Raw genomic sequence first — 22,789 nt, 5'->3', positions numbered from 1 at the left:
TTCCTGAGGCAGCACACATCGCTCCGTGTGACACCCCGGAAACGATGAACTCCAGCTTACCTGCGTCCCGCCGGCAATGCTGAAGGAAGGAGGTGGGCGGGATGTTTACGTCCCGCTCATCTCCGGCCCTCCGCTTCTATTGGCCGGCCGCTGTGTGACATCGCAATATCAATATCAAATATCACAAAAAAAAAAAAAAACAGATAAAAAGGCAAATGGATTTAATTTCACATAAAAACCCCAAAAACAGGCCGGACAAAATGGTTGGCACCCTCAACTTTTTATTTAATTGCGCACCCTTTGGAATAAATGAAATGAAATCAATCGCTTTTTATAACCATTAACAAGCTTCTTACATCTCTCAAGCAGGATTTTGGATTCTTTATAAATTGCTCCAGGTCTCTCATATTTGAAGGCATCTTCTCCCAGCAGCAATTTTATATTCTCTCCACAGGCGATCAATGGGATTTAGATGTGGACTCTTCAGAACTCTCCAGCGCTTTGTTTCCATCCATTTCTGGGGAACTCTTGAAGTTTGTTTAGGGTCATTGACCTGTTGGAAGACCAATGACGCACACCCAGCTATCAGACACTGGGCACTACATTGCAACCCAAAATACTTTGGTAATCTTCAGATTTCACAATGCCTTGCACAAAGTCAAGGCCCCCAGTGCCACAGGCAGCAAAATAACCGCAAAACATCTGTGAACCTCTACCATATTTGACTGTAGGTACTGTGCTATTTTCTTTGTAGACCTCATTCCCTTTTCAGTAAACAGTAGAGAATGATGTGCTTTACCAAAAAGCTCTATCTTGGTCTCATCTGTCCACAAGACTCTTTCCCAGAAGGATTTTGGCTTATTCACATATATTTAGGCAAAATGCAGGCTACCTTTTTTGTGTTACACCTATAAATAGAAAGATATACCACCAACTAATGCTAGTATAAATGTGCCTCAGCTTTTTTATGTCTCTGTGTCTACATTGGGGTCCTGTTGGGTCTCCTCTGTAGCATTTAATTTAATTCAAATGTGGGAAGATAATTCACACTGACACTGATGCACCTGAGCCTGCAGGACAGCTTGCATTTCTTTGGAAATTGATTGGGGTTGCTTATCCACCATTCGGACTATCCTATATTGCAAACTTTGATAAATTTTTGTCTGCTGTCCACATGCAAGGAGATTAGTTACAGTGCCAAGGGTTGAAAACTTGATTATGATACACGCTTTGGACAAAAGAACATCAGGATCTTTAGAGATGGACATGTAACCTTAAGATTGTTGAAATTTTTCAACAACTTTGGTTCTAAAGTTCTCAGACAGTTCTCTTTGTCTCTTTCTCTTCTCCAAGCTTAGTGTGTCACACAGACACACAATGCAAAGAGTGAGTAAACTTCTCCCTTTCTCCTCTGGTTTCAGGTGTGATTTTCATATTGCCCACATCTGTTACTTGACACAGGTGAGTTTGAAGTAGCATCACATGCTTGAAACAAAGTTGTTCATCCACAATTTGCCTCTTTTTTTTTTTTCTCGAGATCTTCCAATCCTACAAAGGACATATACATGTATATAACAAAACATGTATAATTGCAATATTTTTCTGTGGGAAATACTTAATTTCTGTAACAATTTCCAGCACATTTGGCCATAGCTATAATAACAACAACCTGCAAATCTCCACTGTTCTTTTGAATCATAAACCCTGTTGTACCAGTAAGGTTAAGCCTACATTGGAGGTATACATTTGGAGTAGACCAGCACCTCTTACATACAGTAATCCTCAAATGGCGAGCTGAGGTATTTTGCTATTTAGTAATACAAAGAAATGTGTAGTTCATAGGTTTTCACATTAAACATTGTTCACAGTATACCTCTCTTTTACACCTTTGTATGCAATGAAGTTGACTGCACTATTCCATACCACTAGCACCACGCTATGCCATCCACAAGTGAAAAGCTTGAGCATATCGAGGTTTAGATCTTGTTCTATTAATGTAATGATGTTTTCACAATAATGCCAAAAGTCAGCTTTACATTAAAGGAAATCTGTCAATAAGATCAATTCTCCAAACCACATATATGGACATGCAGGTCTTTGAAATGTAAATATATTACCACCTTGATATATTTTATTTGTTGCTGCTTTCCTGAGTAATTAGCATTTTTATTCATATAGAAATGAATGCACTCAACAAATCTCTGCCTACCTAACTGTTTCCTTTCCTGCCACCAGCCTCTTTTGCTTGATTGATAGCTGTCACTGTTTGATTTCCTTGCCTGGCACCTGTCATTACATTTACATTGAGACATCCATTAAGCTGAAGATATTAGTGCTCTTAGCCTGGGAAAAAGCTGTTGGAGGCAGAGGTTTGTTAAGTGCTCTGTCAGGCTTATAGCATCAAATCCTCCTTTGTATATGAATGAAATGCTAATTGCTTGAAAGTACAGCAACAGATGGAAGATATAAAGGTGTCAAAGAATTTCAAACACCTGCATGCCCATCTATATGTGGTTTGGGGGGGGTTCAATCTTACTGGCAGATTCCTTTAACTTTTTTTTTCAAATTCATCTACATTTCTTTTAATAAAAATACCACCAACCTGTAAAAAACAACATCACTTAAAATGTCAGAACACTGAAGGAAATGTTAATAGTAGAAAAAACACACTTACTGATCATGGCCGGATTTATTTGTTCTTGTTTTAGTGGTTTTAGTGTCTATGGGGGAATTTTTGTCATATTATATTTGATTGTTTGGTTAACGTGTTCCAGGGTCAGTGATTAATTGCAATATTTTGCCATTCTTATTCAAATATTTCCAGTAGTACACACATAAACACACAAAGTACACACACATATGAATACACTGATATATACAGAGCATATACACAGTGACCACATGTCTACACATACAGTGCACATCTACAGTACATGTAGTAGAGGTGAAAATAAGTATTTCATACACTGCCAATTTTGCAAGTTTTCCATCTTCAAAGAATGGAGAGGTCTGAAATTTTTATCCTAGGTACACTTCAACTCTGACAGACAAAATCCCCCCCAAAAATCCAGAAAATCACTTTGTATGATTTTTAAATAATTCATTTGCATTTTATTGCATGAAATATATATTTGATTCAATAGAAAAACGGAATTTAATATTTGGTACAGACACCTTTGTTTACAATTACAGAGGTCAGACGTTTCCTGTAGTTCTTGACCAGGTTTGCACACACTGCAGCAGGGATTTTGTCCCACTCCTTCATACAGATCTTCTCCAGATATTTCAGGTTTCGGGGCTATCGCTGGGCAACATTGAGTTTCAACTCCCTCCAAAGATTTTCTGGAGACTGTAAAGGCCACTCCAGGACCTTGAAATGCTTCTGATGGAGCCACTCCTTAGTTGCCCTGGCTGTGTGTTTCAGGTCATTGTCATTCTGGAAGACCCAGCCATGACCCATCTTCAATGCTCTTACAGAAAGGGGTTTTTGGACAAAATCTTGCGATACATGACCCCATCAATCCTCCCTTCAATATGGTGGAGTCATCCTGTCCCCTTTGCAAAAAAGACCAAAAGTATGATGTTTCCACCCCTTTCTTCATGGTTGGGACAGTGTTCTTGGGGTTGTTCTCATCTTCTTCTTCCTCCAAACATGGCGAGTGGAGTAAATACCAAAAAGTTTGATTTTGGTATCATCTGACCACATGCCATCTCCTATGACTTCTCTGGATCATTCAGATGGTCATTGGCAAGCTTCAAATAGACCAGGGCATGTGCTGGCGTGAGGAAGGGAGCCTTGTGTGCTCTGCAGGATTTTAATCCATGACAGCATAGTTTGTTACTAGGGATGATCGAATATCACAAATGTTCGGCAATATTCGGCTTTGTGAATATTCAAGGAATAGGTCGCCACTATACAAATATTCGATGCGCAATGTAAGTCTATGGGAAGCCCGAATAGTTGCTATTCGGCAACTATTCGGGTTTCCCATAGACTTACATTGCGCATCGAATATTCGCAAATAGTCGAATAGCGGCGACCTATTCATCGAATATGGGCGTAGCCAAATATTTGAGGTATTCGATCTTCCCTATTTGTTACTAATGGTAATCTTTGAGTCTATGGTCCCAGCTCTCTTCAAGTTATTGACCAGGTCCTCCCGTGTAGTTATGGGCTGATAACTGAACTTTTCCCAGAATCATCCTTACCGAATGAGGTAAGATCTTGCATGCAACCCCAGACCAAGTAAGATTGACAGTCATCATGTGTCTCTTCCATTTTCTAATAATTGTGCCAGCAGTTGTTGCCTTCTCACCAAGCTGCTTGCCTATTGTCCTGTAGCCCATCCCAGCCTTGTGCAGATGTACAATTATGTCCCTGGTGTGCTTCGACAGCTCTTTGGTCTTGGCCATGGTGGACAGGTTGAAATGTGATTGATTGAGTGTGTGGACAGGTGTCTTTTATACAGGTAACAGGTTTAAACAGGTGCAATTAATACAGGTAATGAGTGCAGAGTAGGAACTTCATAAAGAAAAAATAATAGGTCAGTGAGAGCCAGAGTTTTTTCTGGTTGGTATGTGATCAAATACTTAATTCATGCAATAAAATGCAAATTAATTATTTAAAAATCATCAATGTGATTTTCTGGATTTTTTTTTACTCTTTCTGTCACAGTTGAAGTGTACCTATGAAAAAATTACAGACCTCTCCATTCTATGTAGGTGGAAAGCTTGCAAAATCAGCAGTGTGTCAAGTATTCATTTTCCCCACTGTATACATACAGTGCATGCACCTGAGTCAGGTAATAGAGGAAGTACAATTTAGATATGATAGGAATTTTGAGCGAAGGAATAATTACTGTAGTAATAGTAGCAATTTTTTTTACATATTCTTTTCCATGGATCTCATAATTAATGACTGTGTTATCCTGCCTGAAATTGTGACTTCATGGGAGAATCTATAAATGAGTAATAGCTTTGGGCATTTAAGGCTGTGACACACGGGTTAGGATCCTTCATCTTCATAATTTATCATGTATATTAGGACTCTTTTCCCATGGCTCTAACAACAAATGCTTACAAAATCCGAAACAGAAAAAAATGAATAGAGGTCATCACTGTACACAAGTGAATTCCCACCAAAAGGAAACTCGTATTATCTGAGATCCCAACATTCACATCAAGTAATGCCCACAGAGAACCTGTTCTCACACAGCAGTATCACATACCAAATTCTGCCCCCAGATCATAGACAGATACGTCCTCTCGAGTCCCCACATTACACAAAACGCCACCATGCCACAGTACAATATTTTTCCCTTATTAAAGATATGCCAATTTACATAGTCCATAAAAGTAACATAATGGTAGAACGCAAAGTATTTTTTTGTTTCTATCTTGTTACATAAAGAGATAACAGAAATGATTGATTTCTTGTTCCTCATCCTTCGGTGTAACCTTATGACTCACCTACTCTCTGCTGCCTTTGCCTTTGTTCCATTGTCTACATAGGCCTCATCTTCAGGGGTTCTCCTCTCTTCTTCTGTATCATATTAGCCCTAGGCCATGGCAAGACATGGAGACCTTCCTTTAGGGCGAGACCTAGAAAATCAGATGTTGAACAGAGCAGCAGCTTCCACCAAATAAAACAGTTGCTTTGAAAGGTTATAGTGAGGAAATCTTAATCTATATATTTTTTGTTTGTTATTCTGGCTTATATTTCGTCTTTATATTCCACAGCTATTACAGACATTAAAGGGGTGGTTCACTGCTCAGCATTAGTGACCACATTGCTGTAATACTCATAGGGAAGGCTTTTCTCAATTACCTTGTGTAGTACATTCTGCCTCTTAGCAGCACAATCGCAGTCCACTCAACCCCATCAAGTAACCCCCTGGGCTCCATGACCTTTGAGATCTGGTGATGTCACGTCAACTTCCAGTTGACCCAACATCACCGAGGCAAGCCCCAGTCTCTGTGAGTGACTGGGTAGTGGGCAGCATTTCACCGCCCGTCACAGCACAGCATGTCGCACAATTTATTCTTCACTGCAGAGCGCTGCAAGTAGGAGCGATGCTGGGCTTTGACGAGAGGTGAAACTCCATCCACAGCAAAATAACTCAGAGAGACTAGGGCCGGGCTCAGTGATGTAGGGTCAACTGGAAATTGACATGACATCACCAGATCTCACAGGTCATGGAGCCTGGGGGTCATGTGATGGGGATGAGCAGAGCACAATAGCGCCACTCACAGGCAGAATGTACTACATAAGGTATTTAAGAAAAGCCTTCTCTATGAGTTATACAGCGATGTGGCCACTAATGCTGACCACCTCTTTAATATCACTGTCCCCATTGGGGCTCACAATCTACATTCTCTATAAATATTTCTATGACGGCTAGGAGGAAACCCACAAAATGACGGTGAACTCTACTGCATGGTAGCTAGGGATGAGCGAATAAACTTGAGTGGAATTATATTCTAGTTGAATTTTACAAAAATCTGTATTTGCCAATGCAGGTGTTTAGTCATTTGCTTCCTTAAGAATTAAGCAAAATGGCGACTTATGGCCTCAATTATACTGAACTGTAAAGGGATATCAAAAGATGAAAAAAATATAAAAAGTACTTATACCCACACTACCACTAACCTCTATAGGTCCTCCACCCCTTCACCGTCACCCATCCTCGTCACATCTTCCAGTACTCTTTGCTCTTGCTAAAATCCCTGGGCCTCTCACTCTGAGTGGAGACTTCTGGCTCTGATGACACCTGGGGTGATGTTGTCCCTTTCACACTCTTGCACAGAACCCTCCTGGGTCTCAGCAGAGCCGGAAGTCCCAGACATTACAGCATGAGCAGAGTGGATGAGAAAATGTGGCCAGATGGGTGACGGTGAGCAGCTGAGGGCCGATGAGATGAACGGTAAGGTGAGTATCGGGTTATTTTTATTTTTACATATTACATTTATTAAGCTTTGGGGTTTGTAAAGGTTCTAGAGGATAACAAGGGTCATTAAATTCACTGAGAATATCTTCACCGCAAATTGAATTTCCCAGGAACAAAAACGCAAATAGGCGAATTTGAATTTTGTGTGATCCACTCATCTCTGATGGTAACTGGAATGGTTTAGGGATGGGGTGATAAGTAAATGGTTTAGGGATGGGGTGATATATAAATGGTTTAGGGATGGGAAGATAAGTAAATGGTTTAGGGATGGGGTGATAAGTAAATGGTTTAGGGATGGGGTGATATGTAAATGGTTTAGGGATGGGGTGATAAATTAATGGTCTAGGGATGGGGTGATAAGTAAATGGTTTAGGGATGGGGTGATAAATTAATGGTCTAGGGATGAGGTGATAAGTAAATGGTTTAGGGATGGGGTGATATGTAAATGGTTTAGGGATGGGGTGATAAGTAAATGGTTTAGGGATGGGGTGATAAGTAAATGGTTTAGGGATGGGGGGATAAGTTAATGGTTTAGGGATGAGTTGATAAGTAAATGGTTTAGGGATGGGGGGATAAGTAAATGGTTTAGGGATGAGGTGATAAGTAAATGGTTTAGGGATGAGGTGATAAGTAAATGGTTTAGGGATGCGGGATAAGTTAATGGTTTAAGGATGAGGTGATAAGTAAATGGTTTAGGGATGGGGTGATAAGTTAATGGTTTAGGGATGGGGGGATAAGTTAATGGTTTAGGGATGGGGGATAAGTAAATGGTTTAGGGATGGGGTGATAAGTAAATGGTTTAGGGATGGGGGGATAAGTTAATGGTTTAGGGATGGGGGATAAGTAAATGGTTTAGGGATGGGGTGATAAGTTAATGGTTTAGGGATGAGGTGATAAGTAAATGGTTTAGGGATGAGTTGATAAGTAAATGGTTTAGGGATGGGGTGATAAGTTAATGGTTTAAGGATGAGTTGATAAGTAAATGGTTTAAATATAAACACAATCTGTCTTCATATATTGCAAGGGTATAATTCCTAAGCAGTGGCTTTAGACTGAAGTTGCACAAACAATGGCCGTTTATGGCCAGCCTGTCTATGCTACAAGAGAAGAGTTATGTGATTCTAAATCTCCACCTACTTGTGGTAATGAAATGTCACATTCAGTCATCACAACAGGCTGGAAAGTAACATGTCCTTGGTTTACCAGCCCGAAGTGTGCATCTGTTCAGCTGACATCTAGTGTCATAGAAGAATAAAAATGTTTATGAAAAAACAATAAAAGAAAACATAAAAAAAGCATCCAAGTGTTCATCAAGTAAAGTAAAAGCAGTTGAATGTAAACTTCATCATCTTCTTTCGTGTTGATCTTTTTCTTACTGCACATACAGTATAAAGTTGCATGCAAAAGTTTAGGCACCCCTGGTCAAAGTTACTGTTATTGTGAACAGTTAAGCAAGTTGAAGATGAAATGATCTCTGAAAGATTACACATTTCCTTTGTAAAAAAAAAAATATTTTCATCTTTTAAATTTTTAAATTAGAAAAAGTAAAATGGTCAGATGCAAACGTTTGGCCATCCTGCATGGTTAGTACCTAGTAGCAAACACTTTGGCAAGTATCACAGCTTGTAAGCGCTCTTTGTAGCCAGTCAAGAGCCTTTCAATTCTTGTTTGAGGGATTTTCATTTTTCCTTGGAGAAGTCTTCCAGTTCTGTCAGATTCCTGGCTCGCCTTGCATGCACCGCTCTTTTGAGGTCTAGCCACAGATTGTCAATGATGTTCAAATCAGGGGACTGTGAGGGCGATTGTAAAACCTTCAGTTTACGCCTTTTGAGGTTGTCTATTGTGGATTGTGACGTGTGTTTAGGATCATTATCCAGTTGTAGAAGCCATCCTTAGCATATAAAGGCACATCACAATTTTCAGATTTATATTTTAAATATATTTAGAAGACTGTATAATTTCCTTTCCACTTCACAAATACTTGCTTCTTTGTGCTAATACATTGAACAAACATATAAACACAACACTTTGGATTTTGTCCCATTTTTCTTGAGCTGAACTCAGAGAGCTAAGACTTTTCATTTGTACCCAAAACACCATTTTCCTTAAAAGATTGTACACAGATTTTTGTATATCTGTGATAGTCAGCACTTAAGACCACTCTAAAATGTGCAGATTTACAGTATTCCGAGTGTCCAGGGGGGTCAGAAAAACCAGTCAGTATCTGATGTGACCACCATTTGCCTCATGAATTGCAACACATCTTCACATAGAGTTGATCAGGTTGTTGATTGTGGCCTGTGGAGTATTGGTCCACTCCTCTTCAATGGATGTGCAAAGTTGCTGGATATTGGCAGGAACTTTAACACACTGTCATATATGCCAATTCAGAGCATCCCAAATATGCTTAATGGGTGACATGTCTGGTGAGTATGATGGCCATGCAAGAATTGGGGAGTTTCCAGAAAGTTTGTAAATGTCATGATTCGCCTCCCTATCCACATGGCTAGGGGGCGGAGCCTTCTCTCGGGCCTCAGTTCCGGCCCCTGGATGCCTTAAAAGCTGACACTTCCAGTGAACCAGCGCCAGCTATAAGCTTAGATCTGCTTTGCCTGTGATTGCTGGTCCTGTGAGTGATATCCTGATCTGTCTGTTTCTGTGCCCCCGTGCCCTTGTCTGTGTTCTGTCCCCTGGTCGTCCCTCCTGTCCTGTGTCCCCCCTCCTATTCCCCACTCGGTTGCTTCCTCCGGTACTGACCTTAGCCTGACTTTGACTTCGCTTCTGCTTGCTCCTCCGGTCCTGCTTCTGCCTGTATGGTGTTTGACCCAGCCTGTCTGACTATTCCTCACATACCCTGCAGTTCTGCCTCTCAGCTGTGCTGATTAGGCAGTGCATGAGAACGCTGTGCATTTCCTTCCTGGTTCTCATTTCTCCGTGTAGTGTCGTCTGCTGCAGAGCTCTGGCTCCCCCTGGTGGCAGCATTACAGTAAAGATCCTTGCAACATGAGGATGTGCATTATCATACTGTATCTCTGTGCATTCAAAATGGCATCAATAAAATACACCTGTGTTTATTGTCCATAATATACGCCTGCTCATACCATAACCCCATTGCCACCATGGGACATTTGATTCACAACCTGGACCTCACCAAACCGCTGATCCATACATGCAGTCTGCTATCTGCCCTGTACAGTGAAAACCAGGATTCATCCATGAAGGGAACACCTCTCCAACATGCCAGACACCATAGAATATGAGCATTTACAAACTCAAATTGGTTACGACTACAAACTGCAGTCAGGTGTAGGCCCCGATGAGGATTACGAGCTTCTCGGAGACGGTTTGTGACAATTTGTGCTGAAATTCTTTGGTTATGCACCGATTGTTGCAGCAGCTGTCCGGGTGGCTGGTCTCAGACGATCTTGGAGGTGAAGATCCTGGATGTTGAGGTCCTGGGATGGCGTGGTTATTCAATTCATGGTGCAAAAGCTCTGGTGGACCTCCCTGCAGTCAGCATGCTAATTGCACACTACCTCAACAATTTTGACATCTGGGGCTTTGTGATGTGTGATAAAACTGCACATTTTACAGTGACCTTTCATTGTGGCCAGCCTAAGGCACACCTGTGCAATAATCATGCTGTCCAATCAGCATCTTGCTTGAAATGTCACACCTGTGAGGTGGATGGATTATCTCAGCAAAGGAGAAGTGCTCACAAATACAGATATAGACAAATATGTGAACAATATTTGAAGGAAAAAGGTCTTATGTGCACATAGAAAGTCTTAGATCTTAGCTTTCAGCTCATGAAAAATGGGAACAAAAACTAAAGTGTTGTGTTTATATCTTTGTTCACTATATATGATATAAAATCCAATAAAATACATTTACGTTTGTATGTGTATCATGAAAAAATGTGGACAAGATCACAGAGTATGAACACTTTTTCAAGGCATTGTATACTGTATATAATTCTTTTTTTGGTAATTGTAGAATCAGCTATTGCCGTTTAGAGAGTGCATTTCACAATTCTTTGGATCATCTGGGATTTGTAAAGAAGGTTAATCTTGATATACTTAGGTCTCTTTTCAATTCAGTAAATTCAGTATGTAGCTTTGTAGGATGAATATGTTTCTTTGAATATTAAATGTGTACATTATTATTCATTACAATCAATTCTTTTCTTTACAGGAAGAATCTTCAATGTTTTTTCAGTTTGGGCCCTCGATTGAACAACAGGCTTCTGTTATGCTTAACATCATGGAGGAATATGACTGGTACATTTTCTCCATTGTTACTACCTACTTCCCTGGATACCAAGATTTTGAGAATAAGGTGCGGAGCACCATTGAGAATAGCTTTGTAGGTTGGGAACTAGAAGAAGTTATACATCTGGATATGTCTTTAGATGACAATGACTCTAAGATCCAAAACCAACTTAAGAAGCTCCAGAGTCCTGTCATCCTGCTGTATTGCACAAAAGAAGAGGCCACCTATATATTTGAAGTGGCCCATTCGGTGGGATTGACTGGTTATGGCTACACATGGATTGTACCTAGCCTGGTGGCTGGAGACACTGACACTGTTCCAGCGGAGTTCCCTACAGGACTCATCTCTGTGTCCTATGATGAGTGGGACTATGACCTTCCTGCTCGGGTGAGAGACGGGATTGCTATAATCACCACTGCAGCTTCTACCATGTTGTCCGAGCACAAATCCATTCCACAGTCCAAGAGCAGCTGCTACAACATCCAAGAGAGTAGACATGATGACGCCCATATGTTAAACAGGTAAGCTCATGAAGCATGACGTCTTGTATGATGACATTTCAAAATATAGGGGAAAGACTAAAAAATCATTGTGCAAAGTGTTGTTGTGAAATGAAAACTGTGCCAAATATATATTTTACCTATACTTGTGTTGCGGTATATTAGACAGAATTAACCTTCTGGAAAATGTCATGATATAAAAAGAGACTAAAATGTAAAATCTTTTCCAAATTTACAGTACTGGTCAAAAGTTTTTGGCAGGTGTGGAAAAAGAATTGCAACAGTCTAATAATGCTTTAAAAAGTAGAAGTGATAAATAGTGATGGGCGGACACTAGTGATGAGCGAGTACTAAAAAGCTCGGGTGCTCGAAGCTCGGGCCGAGCCTCCCAAGATACTCGTGTACTCGGCCCGAGCAACGAGCCCAATGTTATCCTATGGGAGACCCGAGTATTTTTGTGAAATGACCCCCCGGCAGCATGGAGAAACCCTAAAAATGTCACAAAAGTCTCAGAAGAGTGCTCAAATGACATGGCAACAGCATGGGGAAGACCCCTTGAAGCATTTATCACTGAAAAGTCACAGCTGTGAACAATTTTGTCCGCGTTTTAAGCCATTTTTACGGACTCACCAGAAAACCTTCCAAAATGACCCCAAAATGATTTTTCATGGCGGAAATGTTAAGGGCACATACCCAATAGTGAGATAGAGCTGGTGTATGTTACTTTTTGAGATTAATACATGAAAGATTTTACGTGAAAACATTGTGTGGCACTCCGATGTCCCTGAGAAGAGACGTACATGAAGGCCTCTTGAGTCTAATGTGCCCATTTTGAGGAAGTGAGTCTTTGTAGTATTTTCCTTTGCCAGGGCAGTCCAAAATTGTGAGGTTCACCAATGCCCCTTCATACAGACGTGCATGAGGGCCTGTAAACCTGAAGTGCCCATTGTAAGGAAGTGGGTCTATTGTAGTATAGCCCTTAGGCAGGGCAGCCAAAAATTGGGAGGCTCCACGTTGTCCCTGGGTAGAGACGTACATGAGGGCCTCAAAACATTAAGTGTCCATTGTCAGGAAGTGGGTGTATTATAGTATAGCCCTTAGGCAGGGCAACCAAAAATTGGGAGGCTCCACGTTGTCCCTGGGTAGAGACGTGCATGAGGGCCTCAAAACATTAAGTGTCCATTGTCAGGAAGTGGGTGTATTATAGTATAGCCCTTAGGCAGGGCAGCCAAAAATTGGGAGGCTCCACATTGTCCCTGGATAGAGACGTGCATGATGGCCTGTAAACCTGAAGTGCCCATTGTAAGGAAGTGGGTCTATTGTAGTATAGCCCTTAGGCAGGGCAGCCAAAAATTGGGAGGCTCCACGTTGTCCCTGGATAGAGACGTGCATGAGGGCCTGTAAACCTGAAGTGCCCATTGGAAGGAAGTGGGTCTATTGTAGTATAGCCCTTAGGCAGGGCAGCCAAAAATTGGGAGGCTCCACGTTGTCCCTGGGTAGAGACGTGCATGAGGGCCTCAAAACATTAAGTGTCCATTGTCAGGAAGTGGGTGTATTATAGTATAGCCCTTAGGCAGGGCAGCCAAAAATTGGGAGGCTCCACGTTGTCCCTGGGTAGAGACGTGCATGAGGGCCTCAAAACATTAAGTGTCCATTGTCAGGAAGTGGGTGTATTATAGTATAGCCCTTAGGCAGGGCAGCCAAAAATTGGGAGGCTCCACGTTGTCCCTGGGTAGAGACGTGCATGAGGGCCTCAAAACATTAAGTGTCCATTGTCAGGAAGTGGGTGTATTATAGTATAGCCCTTAGGCAGGGCAGCCAAAAATTGGGAGGCTCCACGTTGTCCCTGGGTAGAGACGTGCATGAGGGCCTCAAAACATTAAGTGTCCATTGTCAGGAAGTGGGTGTATTATAGTATAGCCCTTAGGCAGGGCAGCCAAAAATTGGGAGGCTCCACGTTGTCCCTGGGTAGAGACGTGCATGAGGGCCTCAAAACATTAAGTGTCCATTGTCAGGAAGTGGGTGTATTATAGTATAGCCCTTAGGCAGGGCAGCCAAAAATTGGGAGGCTCCACGTTGTCCCTGGGTAGAGACGTGCATGAGGGCCTCAAAACATTGTTCCCATTGCAAAGGAGCGGGTCTCCTGTCGTTGTAATGTCCATTCTGCAAAGAATGGGCGAAAAAATTTACCACTGGGGGTATACCTGAAACAAAGGCCTAAGTATTGCAATTTGTAACGGTCATCATCATGGTGGCGCATGAGGAGAAGGAGGAGCAGTCCAGCGATTATCCAAAGTCCAGAAGTGTGTACCCATGGGTGAGTGGAGGTACATGGCAAACTTTAAATTCCGCTCTCATTTGCTGGTGGTGTGGTGAAGTCTGGCCCAATCCAACCCTTGTTCATCTTGATCAGAGTCAGCCTGTCAGCATTTTCAGTTGACAGGCGGGTGCGTTTATCTGTAATGATTCCACCTGCGGCACTAAAAACACGCTCTGACAAAACGCTAGCAGCAGGGCAGGCCAGGACTTCCAAGGCGTAGAGAGCCAATTCATGCCACGTGTCCAGCTTGGATACCCAATAATTGTAAGGCACAGAGGAATGTCGGAGTACAGTTGTTCGATCTGCAAGGTACTCCTTCAGCATCTGGGCAAACTTAGGATTTCTTGTGGCACTACCCCGCACCTCAGGGGCTGTGGTACGTGAGGGGCTGAGAAAACTGTCCCACATCTTAAAGACTGTTCCCCTACCTCTGGCGGATTGGACTTGTGCCTCTCTCGGCTGTACGCCTCGGTTGTCCACTGATTCCTGACCTATGCCGCTAGCGTTTTGTGAGGGGAATGCTTTGCCTACTTCCGTGAGTATGGCCTTCCGGAACTGCTGCATTTTGCCTGACCTCTCCGCCTCGGGAATAAGAGACATAAAGTTCTCCTTTTAGCGTGGGTCTAACAGTGTTACCAACCAGTAATGATTGTCGGCCAAGATGTTCTTAACGCGAGGGTCACGAGACAGGCAGCTTACCATAAAGTCAGCCATGTGCGCCAGACTCTTAACAGCCAGGACTTCAGTAGCCTGACCAACAAGATGACTGAACATGCTGTCCTCCTCCTCCTCCTCCTCCTCCTCCTCATCTACCCTGTCCTCTGGCCAGCCATGCTGAACCGAGGATATGACTGGTGTGCATGTCATATCCTCAATTTGGCCGGAGAGTTGCTCCATGTCTTCATCCTCCTCCTCGTCATAGTCCTCCACTGCACGTTGTGATGAGACGAGGCTGGGCTGTGTGTTATCATCACCCACACCCACTACTGTCTCTTGCTGCAACTCATCGCGCTCCGCCTGCAATGCATCATGTTTGTTTTTCAGCAGAGACCGTTTTAGAAGGCAGAGTAGCGGTATGGTGACGCTAATAATGGCGTCATCACCACTCACCATCTTGGTGGAGTCCTCAAAGTTTTGGAGGATGGTACATAGGTCTGACATCCATCTCCACTCCTCAGGTGTTATGTGTGGAGTTTGACCCATTTCCCGACGGCTTAGGTGATGCAGGTACTCAACAACTGCCCTCTTCTGCTCACATATCCTGACCAACATGTGCAGAGTTGAATTCCAACGCGTGGGGACATCACACACCAGTCTGTGAGCCGGAAGATGCAAACTGCGCTGAAAGCCGGCAAGGCCGGCTGAAGCAGTAGGTGACTTTCGAAAATGTGCAGACAGGCGGCGAACTTTTACCAGCAGATCAGACAGCTCTGGGTATGACTTTAGAAACCGCTGAACCACGAGGTTGAGCACATGGGCCACGCATGGAACATGTGTCAGCTGGCCTCGCCTCAAAGCCGCCACCAGGTTCCGGCCATTGTCACACACGACCTTTCCTGGCTTTAGGTTCAGAGGTGTGAGCCAGTGATCTGCCTGCTGTTTCAGAGCTGTCCACAGCTCTTCTGCATTGTGGGGTTTGTCACCTATGCAGATTAGCTTCAGCACAGCCTGTTGCCGCTTCGCCGAGGCAGTGCTGCAGTGCTTCCAGCTTGTGACTGGTGTGGAGGGTACAGTGGATGAGGATGCGCAGGAGGAGGAGGAGGCTGAAGAGCATGACATTCCGGAGCTGTAGAGTGTGGGTGAAACACTGACTGAGGTAGGGCCTGCAAACCTTGGTGTGGGAAGGACGTGTTCCGTCCCTCGCTCAGACTGGGTCCCAGCTTCCACAATATTAACCCAGTGTGCCGTCAACGAGATGTAGCGGCCTTGCCCACAAGCACTTGTCCACGTGTCTGTGGTTAGGTGGACCTTGGGTGAAACAGCGTTGTTCAGGGCACGTGTGATGTTTTGTGACACGTGGTTATGCAACGCGGGGACGGCACACCGGGAGAAATAGTGGCGGCTGGGGACCGAGTAACGTGGGACAGCTGCCGCCATCAGGTCACGGAATGCTTCTGTCTCCACCAGCCTAAAAGGCAACATTTCCAGCGCAAGCAGTCGCGAAATGTTAGCATTTAGAACTGTGGCATGTGGAGTGTTGGCAGTGTATTTGCGCCTGCGTTCAAAGGTTTGCTGAATGGATAACTGAACGCTGCGCTGGGACAAGGACGTGCTTGATGATGGTGTTCTTTCTGCGTAGGCAACTGCAGGTGCAGGAGTGGAGGAGGCTTGTTCGCAGGCAGCATGGACAGGGGATTGGCTCGCATGCACAACCAGCGAAGACGTAGCAGTGACATCAGCAAGCACTGCTCCTCGACTCTGTTGTACTTCCCACAAAGTCGGGTGCTTGGCTGACATGTGCCTGATCATGCTGGTGGTGGTCAGGCTGCTAGTTTTGGTACCCCTGCTGATGCTGGCATGGCAGGTGTTGCAAATGGCCTTTTTTGAATCATCTGGATCCAACTTAAAAAACTGCCAGACTCGGGAAGACCTAACATTTGTACAGGCACCTTGTGTCGTCGTGTTGTTCCGGGGAACGGTTGCCTGACTTCTGCCTGGGGCCACCACCCTGCTTCTTACTGCCTGTTGTGATGCTACGCCTCCCTCCCCCTGTGCACTGCTGTCCTCGCTCTGCATATCCTCCTGCCAGGTTGGGTCAGTTACTGGATCATCCACCACGTCGTCTTCCTCTTCCGCACCCTGCTCCTCCTCCTGACTTCCTGACAATTGTGTCTCATCATCGTCCACCACTTGTTGAGACACGTTGCCAACTTCGTGAGAACGTGGCTGCTCAAATATTTGGCCATCTGTACAGACGATCTCCTCATGACCCACTTCAATATGAGCTGGCGAGAGGCCAGAATGTGTGAATGGAAACGTGAACAGCTCTTCCGAGTGTCCAAGTGTGGGATCATTAATGTCCGAGGAGGACGTGTACTCAGCCTGGTGGTAGGAAGGAGGATCAGGTTCAGAAATGTGCGGTGCAGTATCACGGCTACTGACACTTGACCGTGTGGAAGACAGAGTGTTTGTGGTGGTGCCAATCTGACTGGAAGCATTATCTGCTATCCAACTAACAACCTGTTGACACTGGTCTTGGTTCAAGAGCGGTGTACTGCTGCGGTCCCCAAGAATTTGGGACAGGACGTGCGAGCGACTAGATGTGGCCCTTTGTTGTGGCGAAATTAGAGCTTGCACACGACCTCGGTTTCTGCCTGCACCACCATCACGTCCACTTCCTTGTTCCTTGCCAATGCCCTTGCGCATTTTGCAATGCTGTGCACTGCTGACGTGTATATTCACTACTTGTGCGTTATATCAAAGTTTGTGGAAATTGCACACAAGTGCACCTGTACGCTGCCACCAACAGGCACACACGTGCGGTTTTAAAAACCAAGCACGGACGCAATAAGAACCTAACAGGTTTTTTTGGGGAGCGACAATTACAGACAAGTCAGACACTATCTGGACTGTTTTACACTGTGTACACCAGCCCCAGATATGATGAAGGCTGGTATACGGTCACCACTACCCTGCCTGCCTGCCTGCCTGCCTGTATACTGGTACAATAGTCCTGACAAGGACTCTTCTGGTCACTAGCCTGTATTCAGACCTGGCTATACCCTGCCTGTATATAGCAACAATAGTCCTGAGAAGGACTCTGCTACTGTACTCCGACCTGGCTATACCCTGCCTGCCTGTATACAACTAGAATAGTCCTGAGAAGGACTTTTGGTCACACTGTTTGCAGCCCTGCAACTGAAAAAGCTATAAAGGGCCGCAAAGCTTTCCCTGAATCAGCGACACTCTCCCTGCACTGACTGTCTGGATAGCTGTGAGCAGAGCACAGCGCGCCGGCCGGTATAAAGGCTCGGTCACGCTGTGCAGGCCGGCCAATCACTGCAATTCCACAACTAACAGGGCTGTTGCATTGCAGTGGTCTGCCAGCCAATCCCTGCATGAGGGCTGGCTCTCAAAAGAGCGCCAACATGCAGAAATGAAGACCACGAGTACAGCACGAGTATCGCGAGATTACTCGGTCCCCGCCGAGCAGCCCGAGTACAGCGATACTCGTGCGAGTACCGAGTAGTTACAAGCATGCTCGCTCATCACTAGCGGACACCCATACCATTAGATGTGACAATCCAGGGACTTTACCCGGCTTAGCCCACTGCAGTGGTGCGGTGGCAATCGGTGCAATACGAGTTAATAACAGCTCACAGTTGCCACTAAGCCATAGATTAATAATGGGAGATTAGTAGTGGGAGGCGTCTATGAGAACCCATCATTACTAATCTGTAAGTGAAAAGATATAAACACAAACATAAAAAAATCCATTATTTCAGATTTCAACCCTTTATTAACCCCTAAAACACCCAGGTCCGACTTAATCCACACAAGGTCCCACAACAATTCCAGCTCTGCTATATCTGAATTTTCAGTGCATGGGCACAGAACGTGACTACGCTCTGTGAGCTTCAGACAGAGAATGAGCTGCAGTGTTGAGAGCCGGTGATGGTTATTTGCGATTACAACTGGAGGTTCCCATGGTCCTCTACCTGTGATTGTAGGTAACCAGACCTCAAGTGCGGTAACTGAGTTCAATGAGGTCACCTGAGGTCAGGTTGCCTGCAATCACAGGTGGAGGACTGGCTTTATCATGGCTGGATATCAAAATTGAAGGGGACCATATGCTGGTTTTTAAAATTATTTCTTTAAATAATTTTTAAAAAAGCCGCATGCGGTTCCTCTTAGTTTGATACACAGCCAAGATAAGCACATGGCTGGGGGCTGCAGCCTTTATCTGTATGCTTTATCTGTGCTGGGTATCATAATATAGGGAGACCCTACTCCAATTTTTTGATTTATTTAAAAATGATCACTTTCTGGATCCATTTTCTTCTTTTTACACTGAAGATAGCTCTTAATTATATTATTGTATATTTGCAATAGTAATTCTGCTTAAAGCGGGCTTTACACGCTACAACATATCTAACGATGTGTCGACGGGGTCATGTTGTAAGTGACGCACATCCGGCATCGTTAGTGATGTAGTAGTGTGTGACAGGTACGTGCGATTGCGATTGAACGTAAAACTGCTCATCGCATACACGTCGTTCATTTGCTAAAAATTGCATGTCAGGTTGTTCAATGTGCCCGAGGCAGCACACATCGCAGTGTGTGACACCCCGGGAATGATGAACAGATCTTGCCTGTGTCCCGCCGGCAATGCGGAAGGAAGGAGGTGGGCAGGATGTTTACGTCCCGCTCATCTCCGCCCCTCCGCTTCTATTGGCCGGCTGCCGCATGACGTCGCTGTGACACCGAACGTCCCTCCCACTTCAAGAAGTGGATGTTTGCCGCCCACATCGAGGTCATATGGAAGGGTAAGTACGTGTGACGGCAAATAATCGTTTGTGCGACACGGTCAACAAATTGAACATGTCGCACATACGATGGGGGCGGGTCACATCGCATACGATATCGTATGCTTAATTGTAAGGTGTAAAGCAGGCTTTAGAATGAATATGGAGCCAATCAGCTGCCTCCCTGATGGTGTTTCATAATTATCTACCTGTATGTCTTAAAACTGATAACACCCATTGGCTGATATGTAGCCCCAAGCTTGCACAGCATTTCCAACAGGCTTTACTGTTGCCTGTAGACACTCATTATTGTGCCGCTTTCCAGCCCTTCAGCAAACAAATTTCCTTCTGTTACAGCCAAATAATTTACATTTTTTATTCCTTGGTTCTGAGCACCTACTCTCAATTTTTTGCACCCCTTATGTTTTCAAGCCTAGTTCATTCACTTGATGTGATTCCACGTCAGAGGTATGGCTGTTTGGCCACAATTCTTCCATGAAGAGTACTGGTGGCCAGACTTCTCCAAACAGTAGATGGCTGTAGCTGGGTTCCACTGGTTGCAGACAGTTCTGAGCTAATGGTAATGCTAGAGATCTCTGATTTCAACAGAAAGTTAGCATGATGAGTCATCTGCTGAACTAAAGGTCCCTTTATACACGCTAGTGATGTTGCTGGTGAAAGCACCCGCCCCCGTCGGTTGTGCATCACGGGCAATTCGCTGCCCGTGGCGCACAACATCGCTAACAGCCGCTAAAGGGGCGGTCCTTGCAGCGTCACAGCAGCGTCACTAAGCGGCCGCCCAATAGAAGCGGAGGGGCGGAGATGAGCGGCCGGAACATCCCGTCCACCTCCTTCCTTCTTCATTGCCGGCGGCCGCAGGGACAGTGATGTTCCTCGTTCCTGCGGTGTCACACATAGTGATGTGTGCTGCCGCAGGAACGACGAACAACCTGCGTCCTGCAGCAGCAACGATACTATTTGAGATTAGAACGGCATGTCAACAATCAACAATATGGTAAGTATTTTTGATCGTTAACGGTCGTTCCTGCGTTTCACACGCAACAACGTTGCTAACGAGGCCGGATGTGTGTCACAAATTCCGTGACCCCAAGGACATCTCGTTAGCAATGTCGTTGTGTGTAAGGTGGCCTTAAGTTTCCTTGCCCAACCATTGCATCTATGGTCTTCAATGTTGTCCATTTCTTGACGCTTCTTCTAAAAACCATGAACATCACTTGCAGAGACCCCTGTAAGCTTTAAAACCTTTACCTGGGACCTTACCAATTCAGTATAACTAGCTTGTGTCTTGTTGCTGTGATCAGTCTTGCCTTAATATATTACCCCTTCAGTGGTGGATACAGACAAAAAAGAGCCCCTGTGCAAGAACAGTATAAGGGCCCTTTGTAGCCCAAAAACCCATAAAAATGCAAATTTGCACCTGCTTTGGCGGTAGAAATGGACCCCTGACTCCTAGGGCCCCTGTGTGGCTGCATATATTGCACTAATGATAAGTCCACCCCTGGACATGTGACCTAAAACTATCTTCCACCTCCTCACCTTTTATAGGTGAGTTTGTCTGTTCCTCACATAGTTGGAAGCCTCCTACAGAGCTGTTTCTGTTTCAGTTAATGACTGTGTTTCAGCCTACAGATGATGATCATTATCACCTGCTTGATATCATATACCTGTTTATAATCCTACAAAATCCCTGCCTTTTTGCAAATGTACATAGAAGAATTGGATGTGGGTGTTCACACAAAATACTGATTCAATTTAGATTTCTCTTTTGTTCATTCACTTTGCATTTTGGTAATTGATTAAAAAGAAATCCCTCTATTTTTTTTAAGCATTCTTATTTTGCAGCATTTTATTCCACACCTGTTTAAATCTTTTCCACAGTACATTATATAATTGATAAAACTAAAAAAAATTACAAATTTAGTAATACATTGATAATAGCTCTGGCCCAAAAAGAAACGTTGAAGTCAGGGCTCTCTGCTGTCTCGCTGTTTGATATCTGTGTGAGACTTCCTGCTCCTCAGCTGGGAGATTCCACTGTATGGGAGATGGGGGACGACTGCAGCACTAAAACACAAGGGAGATGCTATTATCTTCATATCAGATGTACTTAAGTAAGAAAGAGTGTAAGATATATACTTGTGTATTACAGATACTTGTGTGTTAAGTAGAAGAAACTTAGAAGTAGCGCCTGCAATATTGTTTCAGCTTCTTTCTTTGCATTTTATATAGGGATATTTTATTACATGGCAGATAAATAATATTCAGTCTGAGGTAAATATTAGACTCCTTGATAAAGGCATGGTACATTTTTTTCCTCATCTCTTTATTAATTTACTTTTGATGAATTTATGGAAAAAAGGTGAATTTCTCCCATTATATTCTGTGGATCAACCAAATAGCAAAACAGGCCACATTTTACCCGATCTTAGCACAATGCAATGCTCCATTTTACCATAGAGATGCTGAATATAAGGGTCTCTCCCATCACAATTTATGCGATACCTCATAGGGAACAGCATCTCCCCAGATGTGGCACTTTGGTAAAGTGAAAAGAACTCCTGCCTCCGTGGCATACTGAGAGAAAGCCACTGATGTGCTACTTAGGTATAATTGAGAAAAGTCTTAAGGGTGCTTTACACACTGCGACATTGCTAGCGATCTCGTTAGCGATGTAGCACGCCAGATCGCACATACGATCTGCCGATATCACACATAGGTCATTTTTGTAGCGCCGGTCACATGTGCGATCTCGGCAGATCGTATGTGCGATCTGGCGTGTTACATTGCTAACGAGATTGCTAGCATTGTCGCATTGTGTAAAGCACCCTCTAGAATTTCATCTATTGTCATTTTTTTCATTTTTTCTTATGATCAGTAGGTCCTCGTTAAGATTGATATGTGCCCCCCACATTATTTTACTTCTGATGCCCTTTCTTCTAAAGCTCTGTGTACATCTGCATTGGGGTCTATGTCCAGCTATAAGTATGAAATAACACGGACTGCATTTTCCTTATTCAGCTCCTTTGATCAATTAATAAAGTCATAATTAGTGATGAGTGAATGTATTCATCACTATTCACTATTCGCAGAATAGTGCGGTATTCGGGGTATTTGTCATATAGCAATAGTGTATGCATCTCGCTATATTTGGATGTCCCGCGCAGCTGTTTTGGCGCCTGATTTGCAGCCAATAAACATGCTGGGCTTCTTAACCAATCATAGTAATGTTGCAGCCATCTTGGTTGTGGCATTACTGTGATTGGC

The 22,789-nt window shown here is 43.9% G+C and overlaps 1 protein-coding gene across 1 annotated transcript in view; it reads left to right on the top strand.

Annotated features, from left to right (window-relative positions):
* Window positions 1–22,789, top strand: part of GRIN2B (glutamate ionotropic receptor NMDA type subunit 2B) — a 935,536-nt gene that overhangs the window by 504,633 nt on the left and 408,114 nt on the right. Inside the window, exon 4 of the mRNA XM_075321904.1 lies at window positions 11,142–11,740. Coding sequence (XP_075178019.1) covers window positions 11,142–11,740 — 599 coding nt within the window. The remainder of the gene's footprint in view (window positions 1–11,141; window positions 11,741–22,789) is intronic.

This window comes from Anomaloglossus baeobatrachus, chromosome 8 (genome assembly GCF_048569485.1).
Source record: "Anomaloglossus baeobatrachus isolate aAnoBae1 chromosome 8, aAnoBae1.hap1, whole genome shotgun sequence".
NCBI lineage: Eukaryota > Metazoa > Chordata > Amphibia > Anura > Aromobatidae > Anomaloglossus > Anomaloglossus baeobatrachus.
Note: the sequence above shows the minus strand (reverse complement) of the source record. Positions and strands in the feature narration are given on the sequence as shown.